This window comes from Vanacampus margaritifer, chromosome 9 (genome assembly GCF_051991255.1).
Source record: "Vanacampus margaritifer isolate UIUO_Vmar chromosome 9, RoL_Vmar_1.0, whole genome shotgun sequence".
Lineage (NCBI taxonomy): Eukaryota > Metazoa > Chordata > Actinopteri > Syngnathiformes > Syngnathidae > Vanacampus > Vanacampus margaritifer.
In genome coordinates, this window is record NC_135440.1 from 17,982,200 (window position 1) to 18,002,696 (window position 20,497).

At 41.6% G+C, this 20,497-nt stretch overlaps 1 protein-coding gene across 1 annotated transcript; it reads left to right on the forward strand.

The window, feature by feature from the left end:
• Positions 1 to 66: 66 nt before the first annotated feature.
• On the forward strand, positions 67 to 20,188 carry fam171a1 (family with sequence similarity 171 member A1). The gene is made up of 9 exons (XM_077575283.1): positions 67 to 502; positions 5,760 to 5,987; positions 6,548 to 6,640; positions 8,726 to 8,884; positions 10,748 to 10,924; positions 14,607 to 14,723; positions 14,855 to 14,969; positions 15,246 to 15,363; positions 16,624 to 20,188. Exons 1-9 carry the CDS (start codon positions 400 to 402, stop codon positions 18,094 to 18,096), a joined length of 2,583 nt encoding a protein of 860 aa, XP_077431409.1. The 5' UTR covers positions 67 to 399; the 3' UTR covers positions 18,097 to 20,188.
• Positions 20,189 to 20,497: the final 309 nt, after the last annotated feature.

The following is a 20,497-nucleotide window of genomic DNA, read 5'->3' on the forward strand; positions in this document are numbered from 1 at the left end:
AAACGACTACTGTAGGTACTGCGTTCTGCCAGTAAGGGGCGACAGAGTTCCGTAAATGACAGCGAGGCGTCGCGTGGATGTAGCCGCCTGTTGGTGCTGTTTTTTGGGCATGTGGCTCTGTGTGTGAGGCTCAGGGCTGCCTCCCTTTCTGACCCTGGCTCGTCAATAAAAAGAAAGCAAGGAAAGAGGGGTTGTGGATGCGCCACGGGAGACAAGAAACCGCTTGAATTTGGGAATGCTGACGCTGCTAAAAATGGAGAGCCGCCACCTTTACGGACTAATTGGAACAAACGCCGACGCGGGCGTTTGTTGAGTTTGTCAAAGCCAAAAAGATTCGGCAGCTACTTTGCTTCTTTTTTCGTTCTTTTTTTTTTTAAGCCGTTGATACTCCCATCTGCAATGATGCGGGCTGTGGAAGGGAAAGGGAGTTGGACCACCGTGCTTGTACTCCTCGTTCTCGGACTGCTCGTTTCAGAAGGCTCCAGTAAAACGTCGGAGGAAGGTAAAGATCAGGCCGAACATATTGGCCCACTGACCCGTTTCGAGAAAGCGAGTGGCTGGTAGTTTTTAGGCTAATGGTACCGCTAGCCTGACGGGATGCTGATGAGACCCAAACTTAGCTAGCTTAATGTTAGCAAGGCTAGCTGGAAGATGAGACAACTTGTTCATACTTTTTGCTTCGTGTCCAGCTTTGTGTTCTTCCTAAGTCAATCGCCTTTTAATTGCATTCTACCTATTTTGGTCTGTATTAGAGAGGCATTGGCCGAGAGTCAATCTTATTGTTCAAAGCCGAGGATGGTGACCTGCTGCTGATTTTTCTTGATCAATAGGAAGTTACATTTGCTGCCAAAGCTTCACATTCGCCAATTAGACACTTAAAACTTAACTCCTGTTTAACATATGCTGCCAGTTTGCAATACAATTTATTGTATTTGCATATTCAGACTATTTTATTGCCCGTGTCACAAAGGAACAACGAAACTTCCGTTGGAGCATCCATACAGCAGAGTTGGTAAAGTGCAAAATCCCACAAGATAAATAAATAATTGGATTATTTTAAGCAAAGTGGTGTACTAGTGAAATTCATGGCTGACTCACAGTTCTGAGGTTCTGCGTTTGAATCTGGGCTCAAAGTTTTGGGATCCAGGGACAATACAACAAAATTCGATACAATGTGCACCCTTAATGCTCGATAGGAGCTAGTTTACAAAAGTACAACCAGTGTTGCCAATTTAGCCATTTATGTAGAGACTTTTCTTACCACAAATGTTATTCAGATAAAGTGACTAGTGAGTTCCCTGCTAACGACAACAAGAGTAGAACACATTTTATCCTGTATGATAAGAAAGAAGCCCTATGGATGACTATTACTGAGTCAATTGCACTGAACATTGTCAAAGACATTGGACTGCCTCACCTTTTAAAATGTTAGGAAATGGCAGGGCAGTACTGAATTGAATTATAATTTTTAAAATAATAATATGTAGCCTCATGTAAATGAAAGGGTGAGAAATAGTGCTTAGGAGGTCAGCCTCACTGTTCAATGGTAAAATCTGCATGGAGTTCATGTTCTCAGAGTACTAAAGCTTCCTCCCACATTCCAAAAACATGCATGTTAGGATAATTGAAGAGTCTAAATTGTTTATTATGTGTGAGTGAATGTTTGCCTATATGTTCATGTCCTCATTAAGATCAGCACAGCCCATGGGAACCAGATCTGACCTGAAACTACAAATCACGCATTGGCCCTTACAGAACAAATTTCACTATCATTGTATATGTTGTCTGGTCATAATAGTGTCAAGCAGTCCTACATAAGTCCCCTCCAGCTCTTGTAGTGTTTTTGCCCTCCCTACATCTGGCCCTCTTTTTTTCTTTCTGTGCTTTTGTACAAAAGTTCAATTGTCCAAAAGTTAGTTTGCAGTCTGTTGATTGGTTGTCAGAAACCTGGCTTTTTTTTAAATAGCATTATGCTTCTGTTCAATTTCAATTATTTTTTTCTGAAGTAATCCAACCTCTATATGTGTCTTGCCTGTATGATTTGCTGGTAATCAGTCCAGAGTGTACTCTCGTACTCGCTGTGCCACACTCAATGAGAGCGCCACTGCCACCTACTATGGTGGATGTGCAATTACACTTTATTCTAGTATGCCAATAAATAAATAAAAAAACAAGTTCCCTGGGGTCACACGCGTCTTCCAGGCAGCTGAGCGGCGTGTCCAAGGGTCATAACTTTTCCCAAGTTATTCTGTTAAATATGTAGTGTAATATGTTCAGGCAAGAGGAGAAAGGGCCACCTAATCTCCTGGCCTGATGATGTAACCTCACTATCCCGTCCTGTGCCAAGTTAATGGGATCAACCATTGATTCCTATCCTTTCTTTTAATCCTGATGAGGGGGAAATAGCAGGATCAACCCCTACCATTTGTCCCTTACCTAATACTAGCAGTTGTCACAAGAGATTAAAAAAAAAATAATAATCTCATTTGTGACTCATGAATAGTAGGGGTGTTAGAAAAAATTGATTCGGCAATATATCGCGATATTGCAGCGCGCACTTCTCCAATTGATTCGATATGCGGCCGAATCGATTTTTAAACATCGATTTTGTATGGCAATATTCAACAAAACATCTTACTTAGGGTTAGGATTCACACATTAAGCATGGAAGAATGTTATATTAATGGAACATTAAGCCTTAATATTTGATTTCAGCGCTGTTCAAACATGAAACAGACTGCAACCTGTTTGTTAAATGCAGTGGCTCAGTTATAAGCCTGCATTTTCAGATAAATAAAAACATTTTCATACAAATCTTACAGTATACATGTACACCTTTACTGATTAGTATTTTCTAAATTTGAGTAAAAAAAAAATCACAATCAATTTATAGATTCGTATCGGGATTAATCGGTATTGAATCGAATCGTGACCTTTGAATCGTGATATTAATCGAATCGCCAGGTACTAGGCAATTCAAACCCCTAATGAATAGTATTTTTGTGATGCATGGCTTGATTGAGCCCTACTGTCCAAGGTAATTGGATGATTGGACAGGCAAATCTCACTCATTAAAATGGATTCGACAACACCTACATGACTATCTATTCTACACCATCGCAGTATAATTTATTTGATAACATTTGTATAGCAAAAACAACTTTGTGTCTAGAATCATCATTTTGGTCACTCACTGATTTTATGGGACCTTTGACAAAAACATTTTTAACATTTTTAGCTAACCAAAATTTGATTTCTGATGCAACATTTTTGATTCATAGCTTGGTAGTGAACACTGAGTAGTAGTCTATTAAGCCCCCTCTTTTTATTTTTTTATTATTTGAAGTTGATGTAAGAACATGAGAAGAGGAACATGCAAATTCCTTTTGCTTCAACTTGTATGATCATAGCAAGGTCAATGGGTGTGGAGAACAACTTTGTGCAAGGTAGGGTGATTTGTTTGCGTTAGCTGTTTAGCTGGACGCAGTCTTGTGTGTGGTTCCGTACAAAAAAAAGTTGTCTCAGCTGCAGCTACTTCAACAACTAATTTGGGAATTAAAGACAGGCTTGAAATGGATTATTTAAAACGGTTTCATCTTGGCAGATCATTTGCATGACATTGGCGATTTTGAGCCTGAAAGCGTGAACTTAACGGGGATCAAAGTTTTCGTCACAGACATCAACTTGTGGTGTTTTCAGTTGTTTTGTTAAAAGTATGTTTATGACGATGGGTCCTTGGTTTTCAACTGTGTAATCCAAATCCAAACTAGCAGTATGCTAGCACAGTAGATTACATTACATTACACAAGTTGTCATTATATATATTTGAATGAAAAAATACTACTAGGCAAAACATATACAATTATCAAAGGAAAAACAGTATGGCAATAAATGCCCATTTTGAACTCTTTTTGCCACCCGATTGTCTCCCCGTGTTTTAAAATCACACATAGCCCACCTGCAGCTTTTGGCAGTTCTTGCATGTGATAATTGGACAGTCTTTTTTATGCCGTTATTCTCCATATGGCACCCAAATCCACAGTGATATGGCGTGTGTAAGGTGTTTTCTGTTGTAGTTATTCAGGCTTCTTTTCTTCCCCCGTGACAGAGCGCAGAGGAGATGCTTAGCTTGTTTAACAATGATGTCACCCCGCTGCTGATTTATTGAATGAGGGCTGGGAGGGGTCTGTTGCATTTGTGAGTTCTTGCCTGTCATTCGGGCCTCTCCCAGGGGAGTGTTTTTTAAAGCGAGTGCAGCTGGTACCCCTAACAACAGATCCCTGGGAGTGGAACAGGAAGTGAGGTCGTGACACGCACCGAGTCGAGATGCAGTTTGGAGTTTCCAGCGCTCTCTTTGTGCTCTTCCAAGTTCCAACTCTCTGCCTTGCTTTAAATGTAATAAAAAGAAGAATGTAGCGAAAGGTCAAAAAGTGGACACGGGGACCGGATTTTCCCGCCACACCTCTGGCAAACTTGTCATGCTTTTAGTTTGAGCAAGCTCACAGTATGAAGCTCCATATAACTTGAGCTCAACAAATATATCATTCGGAGCAGCTCTGTTTTTAGGTCCAGAGTGCACTCTGGTTGAACTCCCGCAAACATTGTCAGGGTGGTTACTGGTCGACCGTGGGATCTCGGAGCGGGGGAGGGGCGCTCACCCAGGGTTTGTGTGCATATTGCTTAAGGTGAGCTTACAAGAAACAGACAGAATTCAGATGTTTTTTTGTATGGGGGAGGTGGGCACGATTAAGGTCAGGGAGTGGAAAAACCTTTCGACTTAATTGAAAGGTTACCAGCATGGGTCATTCAGCAGCCAATGATCAAACAAGAACATCCTAACAGAGCAGAGGTGTGTCTGTTTTTCAGGTTGTCTGTGCACCTTTAGGCAATGATACCGAAACTGGTATTACAGATCAATATTGGAAATGTATTTTCCCTATATAATTAAAATAAATCAGTTGGAATACAAATGCAGTGGAATATTAATTTAGCAATTTCTTTCATAGAAACCGTTTTCCATTAGAAAATGATAGTATTGAAATAATCGGTTCACTACCATTATAAAATGAAACCATTTGTAATAATAATTAATAGGGCTGCTCGATTATGAAGAAAATATTAATCACGATAAATTTGGTAATAATTGCAATCATGATTAGGACAGTCATTTTTTTGGGTGCAAAACAAGAAAATGTTTAAACGTAAAAAAAATATTAAGGCAAATACATTTCTTTGAAACAATATAATTATGCAAATTCCTTTTGGACCAAGCCAGATTTATTACATTATTTAAAAAAAAAGGTGCAAATATATACATTCAAACAATTCAAAATTAGTATAAATAATCTTTTATTTTTGTTTAAAGTTATGCTGATTTTGTAATTGTGGAGTGTAGTGAGCCCTAATAGTAAATCTCAGGTTTTTGTGATCTTAAAAAAAGAAGAAGAAAAAAGACCAAGATAAGTGATTTCAATGGCGGCCCATGTTTGATGAAGGGAAATGGTCCATTGTTTTTGAGGGGAAGTTGCATTGGTAGGAATTCCAGGAAGTTGTCACCAGGCTGAGATGTGGAATGCATTCCCCGCAGACCGGAGCCAAAGGGCAGGACAACGAACCGATTCTGTCAAAGAGATGACTTTCATGCTTTCATCATCATCATGTATCCAGCATTCCATTCCGTTCCATGTCAATTGCGCCGTGTCATGACTTCAGCCGCACAGATGTGCGATCTCACTAATTCTTCTCCCTTGCGTTCACAGAGGTGACTCTGAAGGTCCACCTGAGCGATGCCAGCACTCACCAGCCTCTGGCGGGAGCATCCATACAGCTCTTTGCCAACCACACTTTGGTAACCACGGAAACCTCCCTGGCAGACGGCAACGCCTTCCTGCGCTTCCCATACCTCTTGGGGACCCCTCTTGTCGTCACCGCCACCAAACGCGGATACGTGCCAAACTCTGTGCCATGGACACCTTCCAGACTACCTGGTATGTGTCGAATATATTGGACCGCTCTATTGCCAGTTGAATGTGTGATATGTGTGGGTTCGAGCCAGGTGTGTGAGCTAATGAGTGGCCCTGCTCCATTACTAATTTATTACCCTCCCTGCCAAAAAGCCAGCGAGGGGGGGGGGGGTTTGCTGCTTAAGCCTCCCTTTCATAAACACGCGCTCGTCTCCCAAAGGGGCCGCCGCGCGGCAGTGTGTGCGAGCTACAGTGCTTTGTGATGGGGACGAGGTTTGGGGTTGGTTATTATTATAAGCCAACGGGAACGCCAGCCAATTGGATTATCGCGCTTACCAGTTCAGAACAATGGAGGAGTGAAAGGAAGGAGAGTAGCAAAAGAAGTGCAGTCTGCCGGGTCAGGCTTGTGTCCTGCGCTGCTGACAGGAAGCAGACTTTATTAAAAATGTATAAAGAGGGTTTAATGACTTGTTATGTCTGATAGTAATCAGTGAGTTATAGTCAGTTAGAAGTAAGATTGTCTCCATCGCTCAATTGAATTTGCACTGTTAATGCATTGTGTACACTTGTTGTTTGTCTCCCAGTGTTTTCCTCCATTAGCCTAAATCTGCTACCAGAGAGAGCTGCTACTCTGACGGTCTATGAAGACGTGGTGGAGATCGTGTCGGATTTCCAAGGTAAGTGTAGTGCTTTTTTTTTTGTTTTTTTTCAACCAACTTGATATGTTGTTTGTAAATAAAGTAGCTTCTGGGAGTTTGCATTAATAAATGCTACTACCTTTAAACTGTCCCTACCAGCGATGCCTTTAGATAGCGTCTTCACTTCACAACAAGCAGCCATTGGATGATAGTGGACAATTCTTCTTCTTCTTCAAAAAAAGAGGCTTCAAGCTGTTTAATGCCACTCCCAATATAAATTTACTGTCAAACTCAACTTAAAGAGAACGACACGTTACAACACATATCTTAACCGTGGCAAACTCTGCTTTAGCCCAGTGTTAACAAACAATGCAAAATGTTATAGACGGGTTAACGAGTAACATACTCACAGGCATATATTCTTTATCCTCTGCAAAAAAACGACTGTTACTGTCGCTTACTGAGTCACTTATAGTAGAAACTATTCTTCGTTTCTGTTTGCATGAACGCATTACATTGCCCTCAGTAGCCAAGTTGAACACACCAGGAGTCGCAGCAATGACATAATAAAAGGTGTTTTTTGGGGGTAAAGGTGGACAGATTAATATAAATTAATTTGTGACCATGGGGAAAGAGCATTTGAGATACAAGTGTTTTGAGTTACCACCCTGTTAATGGAACAAATCAAACTCGTATCTCAAGGCACCACTATATTTTGTGCAGTACCAAGTCACTTTAACAAGCAAATCAATTGAACGTTTTTTGTAAATCATTACAAAATAAAGATTAGATATGGAGGTTTTTGTTGTTTTTTAAAAACATCATTAACAAAAAAAAAAAATCTTAAAATAATCAGATAATATTGAGACCATATGTCCACTCCTAGTGGTCACATTTAGTGAATGATTAAACCAAAATGTTGCATATCCATCTATTTTCTATTCGGCATATCATTTTTACATATTGTCAAGCCGTATTTCCCCCACATTTGTTTTTATAAACATGCAATCTGTCATCTTTGAAAGAAACATTGCCTATGTAGTCTGGTATCGACTGCTCAGTATTTCTTTTTTCTTTTTTTGTCCCGCCGTGCTCGCTCTGCAAACACAAATGCAAATAATGTCATTATTGTCCAGCTTCTTTGAACATGCGTGCGATTGTATTAGAAGGGGCTTTTTCAATCAGAGAAAATTAAATTAGTTGCCTTTTGTTTGCCGACTCTTTTGTGTTTTTGAACTGGCAAGGGAGTCATTTAAAGCTTGCGCTGCACGCACACACACAATAGATATACAGACACCATTAACATGTAAACTGTTGCCGGCAGGGTAGTTTATGTCCTGTTTGACACACTTCTAAATGTTTGTCTCGACGAGGCGAGCCCTGGGGAGAGATAAACCTTGACGTGTGGCACGAGGGGGGGGGGGGGGAATGAAATGCACGGGGGGTAGAGGAGGAAGATGATCCAATCTGTGCGGCAAAGCGGGGATATGGGTGGAGCGTTGTGAGAAAAAGGGGGGATGGGTAAAAGTGTCCAACAGAAGGAGGAACACGAGGTGAGAGAAAAGTGGAGGGGGGAAAAAAAAGCATGAGGAGTTGAGGAAGGGGACGCACAATGAACAGAAACGGGCTCGTTTCCTTTTAAACAAACCTGGTCACAGATTTTAAATTAAACCTTTAGCCATATTCTACTTTCTTCAAATGTACACTGCAGAATCATCACCCAAAAAATACAAACACTCACACACAGCTGGATGCGTGTGCTCACGGCTCAGGAATGTTCTGTCGGACCACAATAATATCACTTTGCCAAGCCAGACGGTAGTGTAGTATTTCTCCTATTTATGGAATCTTATTGATATTCGCTAAATGGATGCCAGGCATAGCGACAGGATAAATAATTGCTATATTGTTGCAGTTTATTTGGCCTGATGTAAATAAGTAATAATAAAAAAAACATTAAAAATGGTTGAAGTCACGTGGTGCAGTTTGGGCACTGTAAACACAAAACACTGTTCTCTCTAAGAACCATTTACAAGTCAGTTGTGCCATGTTATGTTAGTCAAAAAAGATGGACCTGCTTCTTTAAACAAGTGTATGACATCCGTATTTCTGTCTCCCTGCAAGGTTTTAGGCGCCAGCCCAGTGTTCATTTCCAGCGCCGAGCCTTGACTCTTCCTGTCAACACTTCCTACGCCAATCTGACCGCACTACTCACTGTGGCCGACTCTCCCTCGCACATCCAGCACTTTCCCTACCTGCAGGTCCACGCCGGCAATGGCACAGGTAGGGTGCAACAGACAGAGAGAGAGAGGTTCAAAAAGAGGATTGGGACAATGTGGAAGACTGCTAAGTGGGAGTGAGCGTAGGATGGGGGAGTATGGAAGGGAGGTGAGAGTCTAGTCTAGTCCATATGAGCCTCTGAAACACAATAACGACTGTGTGCATGCTGTTTTATCATAAGCTTAATTAGTTTCATTTTCAATTGACAGTTGACTCAAAAAAGGAAAAAGTGACAGTTTTTTTTTTTTTAAATCCAACAAAACCCTTTTTCAGAATTAGATTTTAGGCTGACAGCAAAAATACGAAATTGAAAAATTGGCAACAGGACTGAGTTTAATATGATTAATTAGTTGGCCATGTTTACGTGAACCAGAGAAGTTGGTAACCAATTTAACCTATTAAGGCCTAAAGCGTCTGGCAAAACTTGTCTCTAAAACCCATGGGTGACGTTAGTCACCCCTCAAAACCTGAAGTTTTCCTGGAAATTCAACAATATTAAACATAATTGATATCTCCTGAAGCAGATACATAACAGAAACACAAACATAAGTTTATTATTATAAACCTTCAATATTTAACAAATGTCGCATTTGCGGGTATATTTACCTTCAACACTGGAGCGCATATAGTAATAACCTCGGGGAATTGAGTGGTATATATTTGTCGTTCATTCCGTTACAAAGCTGTTGAAATTTTCAACATCCTCATTGTCTACAAACATTTTTCTTTCTTTTTTTCTTCTTTTTATAAATTTAATTTAATTTTTTTAAATTTCTGGAGAGCTCAGTATTGTTCATTCGATAATTTTACCGATTTGACATGTCATCATCATTGCTCTCTTATTTTTATTTTTATTTTTTTTTATTTTTTTTTTGGTATGTGCGTGAGTGTGTGTGTATTCATTAGTTCACCTACAAACATATTTCTTAACAATATGCCACTGTCGACTGGTTACACTGATTCGAAGTCCTCCCGCGCCGTCGCCAATTGCTTCATTTATTTAATAACTCCCGCGAATCTGCATCAGCCATGAATGCTCGAATAAAATTCCAGGACATGCGAAGAGGCCCACGTCACCCTCTCGTGTATATTCTGATGCATTTCAACCCTAAGTGACCAAGAATTGGTCAAAACAAAATGACTTATCCGCTCTCCCGGATTCAAAGGGAGAAAAGCGTTGGAGCGCGACCAGCTTTAACGGTAGAAACGCGTTGGAGCGCCCCAGGCCCTAATGGGTTAAAGCTACTGAATGCAGAAAATTGAATTTTGAATCGTTACTGTCAGAGGGCGGGAAATTTTAACCCGAATCCAGTCTGAAAACTATTGGCCAGAGGCTTGCAAGAGTACTGTGAACAGCTAAGGTGTTAATCTACTGATTAAAAAATGTTTCAGTCATAAATGATCAAATCAAAAAGCTGTTGAAAAGATATTTTGGGCAAATTGTTAGAAAGTGGAGCTTTAATATGATTTGCTCCAAGTCGACTAGTCGACACATCATGTTCCGTGTGGAGACGTACAGTAAACAGTGGTGAAAGCATATCTTCTGTTTATCTGAGTAGATTCATAGTCAACATTTTCATGGTCATCTGCAAAAGTTGAATCGAGGCAAGTTGTTGGTTGAAACAAACGAGAAAAGTGTGTGCGCTTCTTGCTCCTTCATCTTGAATAGCCCTCAAAAGACTCTCACTTCCTGCAGGCTGATATACTTTGTGACACTTCCAACCTCCCATTTTTTTTCACTCTTCGCCTTCTTTCCTGCCCTTCCCTTGTTTTCTTTCCTGTCCGTCTTACCCCTCCTGACATCTCTCCTTTATCCGCATTGCTTTATGATACTAAACCCCCGCCTCACCCTCTTCCGCCTCACAGGAGCAGAGAAGCCGCCGGAGCTAACTCCTGTGGCGGCCGTCTCCGTCCACCTATTGGCCAGCGACGGACTGGAGCTGCAAGTGAATGAGCCAATCACAGTCTCCATCCCGCTGCCTGCAGACACTGGCCTGAAGGAAAACGATCACGTCCCAGCTTGGAGATTTGACCCACGTTTGGGTACGTACTGACAGAAACACACACCCATGGACGCTTTTTCTGCTGTTCCAAGCACTAAGGTCGGATGTCCAGTATGGATTTTTCAGAAATAAATATCCGCATCCTCCTTGAAAGCATTGCAGTGTAGTCATATTAATTTGAATTACTGTCAACTGGGAAAGCAGCATAAATGCAAATCACACGCTTATTGTACACCAAGTCAAAGATTTTCACGCTGAGATGGCGTGTTGAATGACTTGATTCACAAGGTCATAATGAAATAACTAAGGCAAATCTGGCATCTGATGTTATTTAAATACTGCTCGCATCTCCAACCAGGCATATTTGCATAGTGTCTTGGGATTGCCGTGACACGCTGTGATGCATTAACCATTGCCTTGTAAGTGCTTAGGAGGACATACCACACCATAACTGCAGCATCACTGCTTTTCTGTCATCATCCATCGTTTCGTTATTCTTATCAAAAACGTCACTTGGTGTCACTTAATTTGTATTATACTGAGCAGCCACATCTCAAATCTGACTGCACAAGGCTAGTTTACACAGACCAACCCCAATCATCCCTCCCGGCCTTCCCACACAATGGTCTCAACAGTTCCGCAGTGTGACACACCTGCACATGTTGTGTCAGAGAGTCAATGATGATGTCATCTTTTGAATCAGACATTTCTGCGAAGCTCAGCCTAAGCCCGAAAACTCAACAGCAGACCATTATCATCTACAAAGGATGCTGCTTACACATTATGGATTTGTGTATGCGTAGTGCACTCCAGCAAATAGGGCTGGCTGGGGCATTTATTTACTCAACTGCAAATGGGAAGGGGGAGTCCTCTGTTAGGGGCGGCCTTTTATATGTACAATTTATGTCAAGTGGAACGATATTGAAAACAAAACAAAAAGAGGGATTCAGCGAATCGGCAATAACTCAAGCAGAATGGGCGGCACAAATAAGTCACGTGGCTACCTAGAACATTAACATGGATGCATACAACTAACTTCATTTTAGAGCTTGTTTAGAAGCTTTGGTGCTGCTGTTTTGGTCAGCAACGGGGTTCAAATGTGCTCAACGGGCACTAATTAAGGAATTAATTTCCGGTGTGTCTGTGAAAGAATAGCATCTAGTAACAGAGAACAGGAAAAAAAAGAAGCATCTGCATGTCAAATTTTACAAGTCAAAGCATAAAACACAGTTGACGAAGACTCGTTGGGTCACTCGTATCTCAAAGCACCAATGTAGACCATTTCATTGGGGAATTATAGGACAGTTGGTCTTTTCTCTCACTCTCGGAGGATCTCGTGGCTTTTTATTTTCAAACATCCAGAGCTTCAAAAGACGCTTTGTTCGAATGGCAAAGAGCACGCGCACGTTTGTAGCCTACGCACATGCTCGCAGTATTTCCACAACAGAAGCCATCCCAAGAAGCCCCTCCGTGGGCTTCATCCCTCGTTCCCTAGCAACCGCACCAAATAAATAACAAAACAAGAGTCACTTGACACCTGATTGAGTTTCGCCGAGCAACTATACGCCCGTTTGTGCTAATGCATCTGTTGAAATGAGCGCATAAAGCAGACACAAATGTTTTAAACGGTTGGAGGAGTACATGAGCACGGTAAAAGGTTCTCAGCATACACACACACGCACACACTTTGAAACCTGTTTGTCTTGTGCTGCAGACAAGCACGTGTGTATTAATAGACCAGGCAAGCATGCACTTAGCCGACCCTGTGTTGAAAGGAAACACGGCAACATACATTTTTGATATTAACCAAGTGAGACATGCAGGGAAGCCTCAGACAGAACCAGGGTGAGTGCGGGGAGGGCTGGTCACATGACTCAGTGATTGGTGTGTATGTGTACGTGTTTGTTGCTGGAGGTGCTGAGTCACACAGTATCTCCCTTTTCTTCTCGCTCTATTATCTCTCCTTCTTTTTCTCCCCTGTTGTTTCCTGTTAGGAGTGTTTTTTTTCCTACCCTTTTGCCACGTTGTGTACATTTATGTATCCTCTTTTGTTTCCTTAAAAATCAAAGAGCTTGGGGTTGCTAATATGCCAACAAACACAGAATAAGGGTCACTCTCCATCATGTCGTCCCTGACATCCACGGGATGTCGCATGTGAATGTTTCCTCTCAGTCGATCAGTTTTTTGTGTTTTAGTTGTGGTGCTGCCAAGATTGCAGCTCATTGTTCACTTTTTTTCCAGCAGGTTTATCCTGTCTTTAGAGTGGCTTGGTACATATTATGATAATTAGGGCTACACTGGAAAAATATTACATGGGGGTGATTCTGTATTTTTTAATTTTTTTTATTTTTTAAGAAAAATTGTTGCAAGAATGAAGTAAAATGTTAGCAAGTGAATGTCACAATTCCCTTAAGAGTTTAGACCCCGCATTTTTTAATTTAAAATTGTCATAATCCCCTCATTTCAGTATATCAACAGTAATTGTTGACAGATTTCTCAATTGACTGATTATCTTCTGTATTTAATCAAAATAAGATATTTGATAACCTCTGTTTTTACTTTGGAAAACAATGACCGGAACCGGTAACATCAATCCCCACCCTTTATTTTAATCACTTTACGAATACAAAGTACAAAATAAACACCAATCACTGGTTAATAAATAGTAATCTGGGAAAATGCTTTTCTAATACACTTTAATGCAAACATAAAATTTATCTGATTAATCGATAGATTAATCAATTCTAAAAATATTCGATAGTAACAGAACTAAAGCGGAACTTGGAAAAATCCTCAATAGTGCTTATCTTAATAGTAATCTCTTTATTTTTGTAAAATTTAAAAAGCAACTTAATCCATATGTTTGGGTTTTTTTGCAGAGAAAAATTTCCATTTTTTTTTTCTCTTTAGTGTGGCCCCTATACTTTTTGGTACAATCTACAGAGTCTCCCAAAAGTCAATCTTCAATTTTGTTTCATGTATCATTAGACAAACGTGAGGCCATCAGCTTTGCAGTTTTTGCACATGGCTGGCCAATTGACATTGGATTGATGTTGAATTGTTTCCTGTCCCTTACTGCAGTTCAGAGCCAGTTGGAAGTTTGAAGCCTTTGTACAACCAGAAGTTGGTACGGGTGACGTATTGTCACTCTTGGAAGCATTCGCTGATCAAGCCATTGTGGATGCTGAGTTCCAGTGCAGCCCTCCGAATAGACTTTCCCTGGTTTTACGCTAACACCTGCGCTAGGATTTTGGTGTTTTCGTCAGCGGTGGTATTCACAGGCGTTCCGAACGCTGAACAGATAAAGAACAGATCCTATTCTGAGAAACTTGCCAAATTGGCGCTGAACTGCCGTTGTGGAATGAAACGTTTCTTGCCAGGCGGAAATTTTCAAACACTACTCCAATGTCAATTTGCCGAGTCATGACAGGATTATGAAAACTGCAAAGACTAAGCTGTCAAATTCTGATGGCCTCATGTCTTTCCGACTGATGCTTAAAATGAAATGGAAAAGTGACTTTTGGGACACTTTTAAGTTTACTGATGAATATACTTGAGTGAGTGTGAGTTGATTGTGACAAAACGGAATCTGTGACTTTTAGTGGAATACTGCCTCCCTGTGGACAAGTAGTGCCACAGCAATGTCCTCAACAGCGTCTACTCTGCATAGGAACTGATGGTCAAATATTTTCTAAGATGTAATCAATTATCTTTTTGCACAGGTTCTTGGATAAAGAGCAGTTGGGGCCACGTTCAAAGGGTGGACAACCAACTCATCCTCACCTACATTGCTCCTCAACTGGGATACTGGGTGGCCGCCATGTTTCCACTCCAGTCAGGTAAGAGTTGGTTTGACAACATTCGATACCTCAAATGACAATTTACTGGGTAAAAAAATAGTTAGAAAACTGCTCTGCTAGATTATTTTGGAATTTGCAGTTTATTTCATGTGTGCATCTTGTTGTAACAGGTCTGCTGCTTGTGAAAGACATCAGCATGTACCACACTATGTTTCTGTTGGCCATTCTTGGAGGCATGGCACTCATTTTGCTGTGTTTGCTCTGCGTCCTTCTGTACTACTGCAGGTGCGTCATCTGACCCCCTCGCTGTATTTCATTATTGTCAAGACGTATCTGTCCCTCTGATTTGTTACCGGTTACCAGTTAGTTTTTTTCACATATTTTTTTTTCAATCAATACAGCAGCAAAAATTCAAGAATGTTTATTCTGCCATAAATTGGGTCACTTTGAAAACTTTGTGTGCAGTCAAAGTCAAATGTCCCTAACCATAACAAATACAGTAGATCAAGCAAGTACTAATCATGAATCATCAACCAATTCCCTTTTTTCTGTGTTGAGCAGACGGCGTTGTTTGAAGCCCCGGGGCTCTCACCGTAAGCTCACACTGTCCTCCGGTCTGGACAGCAGCAAGAGGGACCAAGCCACCTCCATGTCCCACCTCAACCTCATCAGCAACGAGGTTGGTTTTTGGACATCTCTGCTTTGTTGTTTACCTGACAGAAGGGGGACAAACAGTGATAGTTATTATGGATGATTCAGAGGGGAAAAAAATCTCAGTCACGTGATTTGTGATTATTTCCTTATTGTTGCATAATACTAGGGATGTAACAATATCGAAACGTTGCGATATGGACCTCACAATACAATAATTATCACGATATTGTGGGCAGGATAGCGATATTAAAAAAGGTCACAATATTGGGGGAAAAAATGATCTCATATTAAAAAAAGCACATTATTGTGCTTCTGTACATAACAGCAATGCACATAAATAACACACAATCTCTAATAACACTTAATATTGAGGCACTTACTTGCTATTTCATGGCAGCAATCAACATCAAGATGTATATTTTTTCCAAACAATAAAAAAAAAAACTCACTCGATTCATAAGCATATTACATTTCGCTTCATTTGACGATAGCGTGGATTTTAAACAAAATAGGGCCAAAACATGCCATATGAAAATTAAACTGCACTAAAAAAAAAAATCTAACCACCAGTGGGTGCTCGAACAACACAAATGGAAATCAACTTGACTTTTAACAGATGTGCTGCTTTTAACTCATTCACTCCCAGCTATTGTCACTGAAGCAACCCCCTTCGCTCCCGGCTGTTTTACTGGATTTTGACAGATTTTGCAAGGCCCACAGAATATTCTGTTCTATTGCTAGAAAAACATAAAAAAAAAGAAAGAGTCTCTTCTTTCATCAGGAAAAAAAGTATATTTCTATCTAATTCAGTTTTGCAGCAATTAGCATTAGAATATCGCTAAGTTTCATCATTATACACAAATCTGTCTAAAACTGTGGGGAAAACATGGCCCTGGTTGATCTCTAATACTCTGCTGCCACCTGCTGGCCGTTTTTGTAATAACTACCATTGCTTCAACCATTCTTTTGAGTTCAGAGGCTGCACCAAAGCCTTCTTTCTGTATGCTCTATTGCTATACTCAATGCACAGCAATATTTTCAATGTTTTCAATATGTTGCACCCACTCAAAAACATGTATTTTTTTTAAACAAGTATATATTCACATTAAGGTTTTGAATACTTCAATGTAAAATACAGTTAACCCACAATGGGCAAACTTTGAGTCTAAATGAATTTGTATTTGTTGAATCCTCTAACTTAAAATAAGCCAGAATAATCTTTTTTTGGGATATTAAGTCTGACCTAATCAACTCCAATTTGCACATTGAATGTTCTTCTGTTCAGGTGCAGCTGGAGCTCGTTTCCACAGCAACCGAGCCCGACATGAGCACACCGATGCTGAAGCCGTCCTGTTACGAGCGTGGAGACGATCCCCACGCGCACAGCCTGATCCAGCACAGCAAGCACAGCCGCTCTTCGCTGGGTAACAGCCACCACGGCTCGTCCCTCGGCAACCTGACGCCCCGCAGCAGAGACTACCGTCAGTCTGCGGAGACGATGCACTTAAAGTCGGTCATGTCGTGCGGAACCGACCGAGGCTACCGTCAGTCGTACGTCTCCGTCTGCTCGTCCGGCAACCACATATCTAACGGACTGTCACCGGCCAAGCACGGCCAGTTGTCAGAACATCAGCTGAGAGGTATTGTCATCTCCCCGTCCTCCCCCCCTCACTCACCATCCAGAGGGGAGGGAGGTGAATCCAGGGCTCCTGACTACCTTCTCTCCCGCTCCGTTGACCACCTGGAGCGGCCCCCCTCGTTGACCCGGCCCGGCCAGCTGCTATGCTGCGCCTCCGTGGACCTGCTGAGCGGCGGCGAAACTTACCCGAGGGTGCGGCCCACCCTGGTCATCCCCGCTCATTACATGCGCCTGCCCGGGGAGCACCCCCTGTCGGGGCAGGCCCTCCTGCTGCAGACGGACGAGCAGAGCGACCTGGAGACCATCCAAGCCGAGCTCAATGCCTCGCAGTCCTCGGGACAAAGCCCCAAAGACCGCGTCCCGCATGCCACCGAGCAGGATGAAGGAGAGAAGCTGGTGTCCATTCCAGGAGCGCTCGGAGAAACGGGTCTGGTGGAAATAAACAGCGAAGACACCCTATTGGCGGAAAAGACTTTAATGGAGCTTAGAGGGGGCAAACCTCTGCCACACCCACGAGCCTGGTTCGTCTCGCTGGACGGCCGCTCCAACGCTCACATCCGCCACTCCTACATTGACCTCCAGCGGGCCGGCTGCCACGGCAACGCCACAAGCTCAGGAGGCCCGCAAGGCAGCGGGCGGAGGCACGGCAGCAGCAACGACGCCAGCTTGGACTCTGGCGTGGACCTGAACGAGCCCAAAATGGGTCGCAGGGGGCGGGACCTGGAGCAGGGGGAGCGAGAGATGGAGAAGGAGGGGACCAAGAGCACAACGCCAACCACCGCCTTCACTCAGCTGGTCTACGTGGACGATCTGGATGCGGCGGGAAGCAAGGAGACCCTCAAGTACAATTCCCAGGAGAGCAACTTAGAGTCCGTCCAGTCTGTCGAAGGAGAACCAGAGATTGTACAAATACACACGGAACCACCATCAGTTTCCTCCTCCTCACCCGCTTCTCCTCCTCCACTGACGCCGCCCGACGGCGTGACTCTCAGGAACAATCGCTCACTGCTCTCGGCCTCCCCGGAGGATGAAGCACCACCTGAGGATGGAGAGGAGGAGAAGAAGAGCCCTTGGCAAAGGAGGGAAGAGCGACCTCTGCTGGCCTTCAACATGAAGTAAATTCTCAGGTGACCACATGAGATGGATGTGCCCATTGAACCTTTAAATAGCACTGACATATATTCACTGCTCCAAAAAAGTTACGGATATTGGGCTTTAAGGTGAAATTTCAGGATGAACCTAAAAAGCATTATAATCTTTAGGTGAATTTAATTTGGCCTTCTCATGAATGCACAAGTTAAAGGAAATCAGACTGGGTGGGGGGAAAAAAAGGGCAGACGCAACATTTTGGGTTAGTCTTTAAACCCAAAAAGTTAGTTCAAAATGAAAAAGCTACAAATAAAAAAAAAAGTGGTTGTTTTTATAAAATAATCATCAAAAATGGTGCACTTGGGTCAAAAAAAAAAACCCAATTTAGGCCCAAAATTGAAAAATCTACCTTTTCAAATTGTTAGTATTGTTTTCACAAACTCACCCAATTTTGGGGGTTTTGTGCAAAACAACCCTATTTTTCGTGTTTTGTAACAACCGCATTTTTGTTTTGTTTTTGTGTGCAAAATAACCCAGAAAGTTGGCTCAAATTGACCCAAGTGGATTGGTCCATTTTTGACCCAAATTAGGGCATTTTTTTGACCCAACTGTTTTTACAGTGAACTTCACTTGTAAAGGCTACAATGCATATTAGGTCCATGCTGAAATTTCACCCAAAAGCCCAATATCACAATTTTTTTTGAGAGCGGTGTACTTCAGCACTGGGATCCATCAAACGAAGGGACAACTTTTATAAACTTTTATGTTCTTTCATAAGAAATGACCACTGTCATCCTCCATGACACACCCGCCCTCACTTGTGTAAACACGCCACTAACAGGCAAGGATGTACACGTTGCCTGACGGACTCTGGAGGAGTTTTTTTTATTATTATTATTTTAATGCCACAAAAAAGTGTGTTTTTTTTTCTTTTCTTTTTTTTTTAGCGCTGTTGTACAGCCAACAGATGGGTGATTCTCAAAAATGACAGACTACAGGAACCTTTTTCCTTAAGTAATATGGCCTCGGACCACTGATAGTAAAAGCACTCTCTTCCCACTGACCCCCCCCCCAGTGGTTTTGGTTGCACAAGAACAACTACTCATCTCAACAAAGTTCATCTTTTGAGAGAAGTTTGTTAAAAGGGTGTTAAACTACACAAGCACCAAAACCACTATCTGCACTGTCATGTAATCAGACAATGTGACACACCACCCAATTGGAGGGTAAGGATGTAATACCACTACTAGTTATGCTTCCAGTATAACTATACTGTCTAATACTATGAAGGTTTTTTGTACGAGTTGAATCACTGACTGGCATATGTTGCTCTAAATGCTATGCATCATTTTTATACGCCTGCTTGAGATGCCTTTTTTTGTTTGTATGAACACTATTATTTAGATTGCCAACGTGAAGTGTTTTAACCCGATGAGGCTATTCCCTCCTCTTCAAACACCTTTATTTTTGTTGATGTATCATTATTTTAACTGAAACCAAACTGTTTCCATTTGCAGTATTTTACCCTTTGGTTCCTAATGTTCCAAGTGCCTTTTTTTCTTAAGATGCAAATTTCCAGAAAGGATCACAATGTTTGTTTCTCACTTTCTTTTGCCTTCATCTTGCCTTTTCTCCTCTACCTCAGCCGTCGTTCTCGTTCCCGCTTGTGACCAAAAGTATGCAGTAACTAAATATCTCTTTACTACACTGCGCACAGCTTACAATATTCTGCAAGCCCATCGAGAGGCACTGAGATGGTTTCAGCAGGTAATGGATAAAGCAAAATGAGTGTAGGCCAAGGTAACGGGTTACTTTTGCGCATTTGGAAAGTGAACATTTGTTTCAAAATGTGTTTTGTCTGAGTGATGCATGTTTTTTGGTTTATGGCCTACTGTATCCATATGCGAGTGCTGGGAAATAATCAAATCCACTCTGGATTCATTTAGTCATAACAATCATCTTATATCTTTTGTTGTTGTTTCTTTCCTCTCGCAGGTTGAAATAATGCAAGTTTGTGTTCTGGGCAACCTTAAGCGTTTGAGCAAAGTTGCAGTACAACTCGTATGTACATTGGTCGTTTGCATTATATATTTGAAGTTACTCTGAATAAACAAACAGACTGGAAGAATATGTGTCTGGGTGTTTGTCACAGCAGACTAGTAGGTTTATGGATATTCATTGAATGATATAATAGCAGTATCAAGGGTGTTTCACAAGACTCAATACTCGGTCCTATCATGTTTATGACATTTTATGACATCATCTGGATGTCTCATGTGTTTCCTTCATTCTACATGATTTTTTGTTTCCCCCTCCACTGAATGTATGCGGGACATTTTCGACCAATATGCATTTCTAACAGCCCACCAGCATTTTTACAATCTCTACCAATGTGAAAGAACTAATTAGAATAAATGTGGGTACCTTAAAT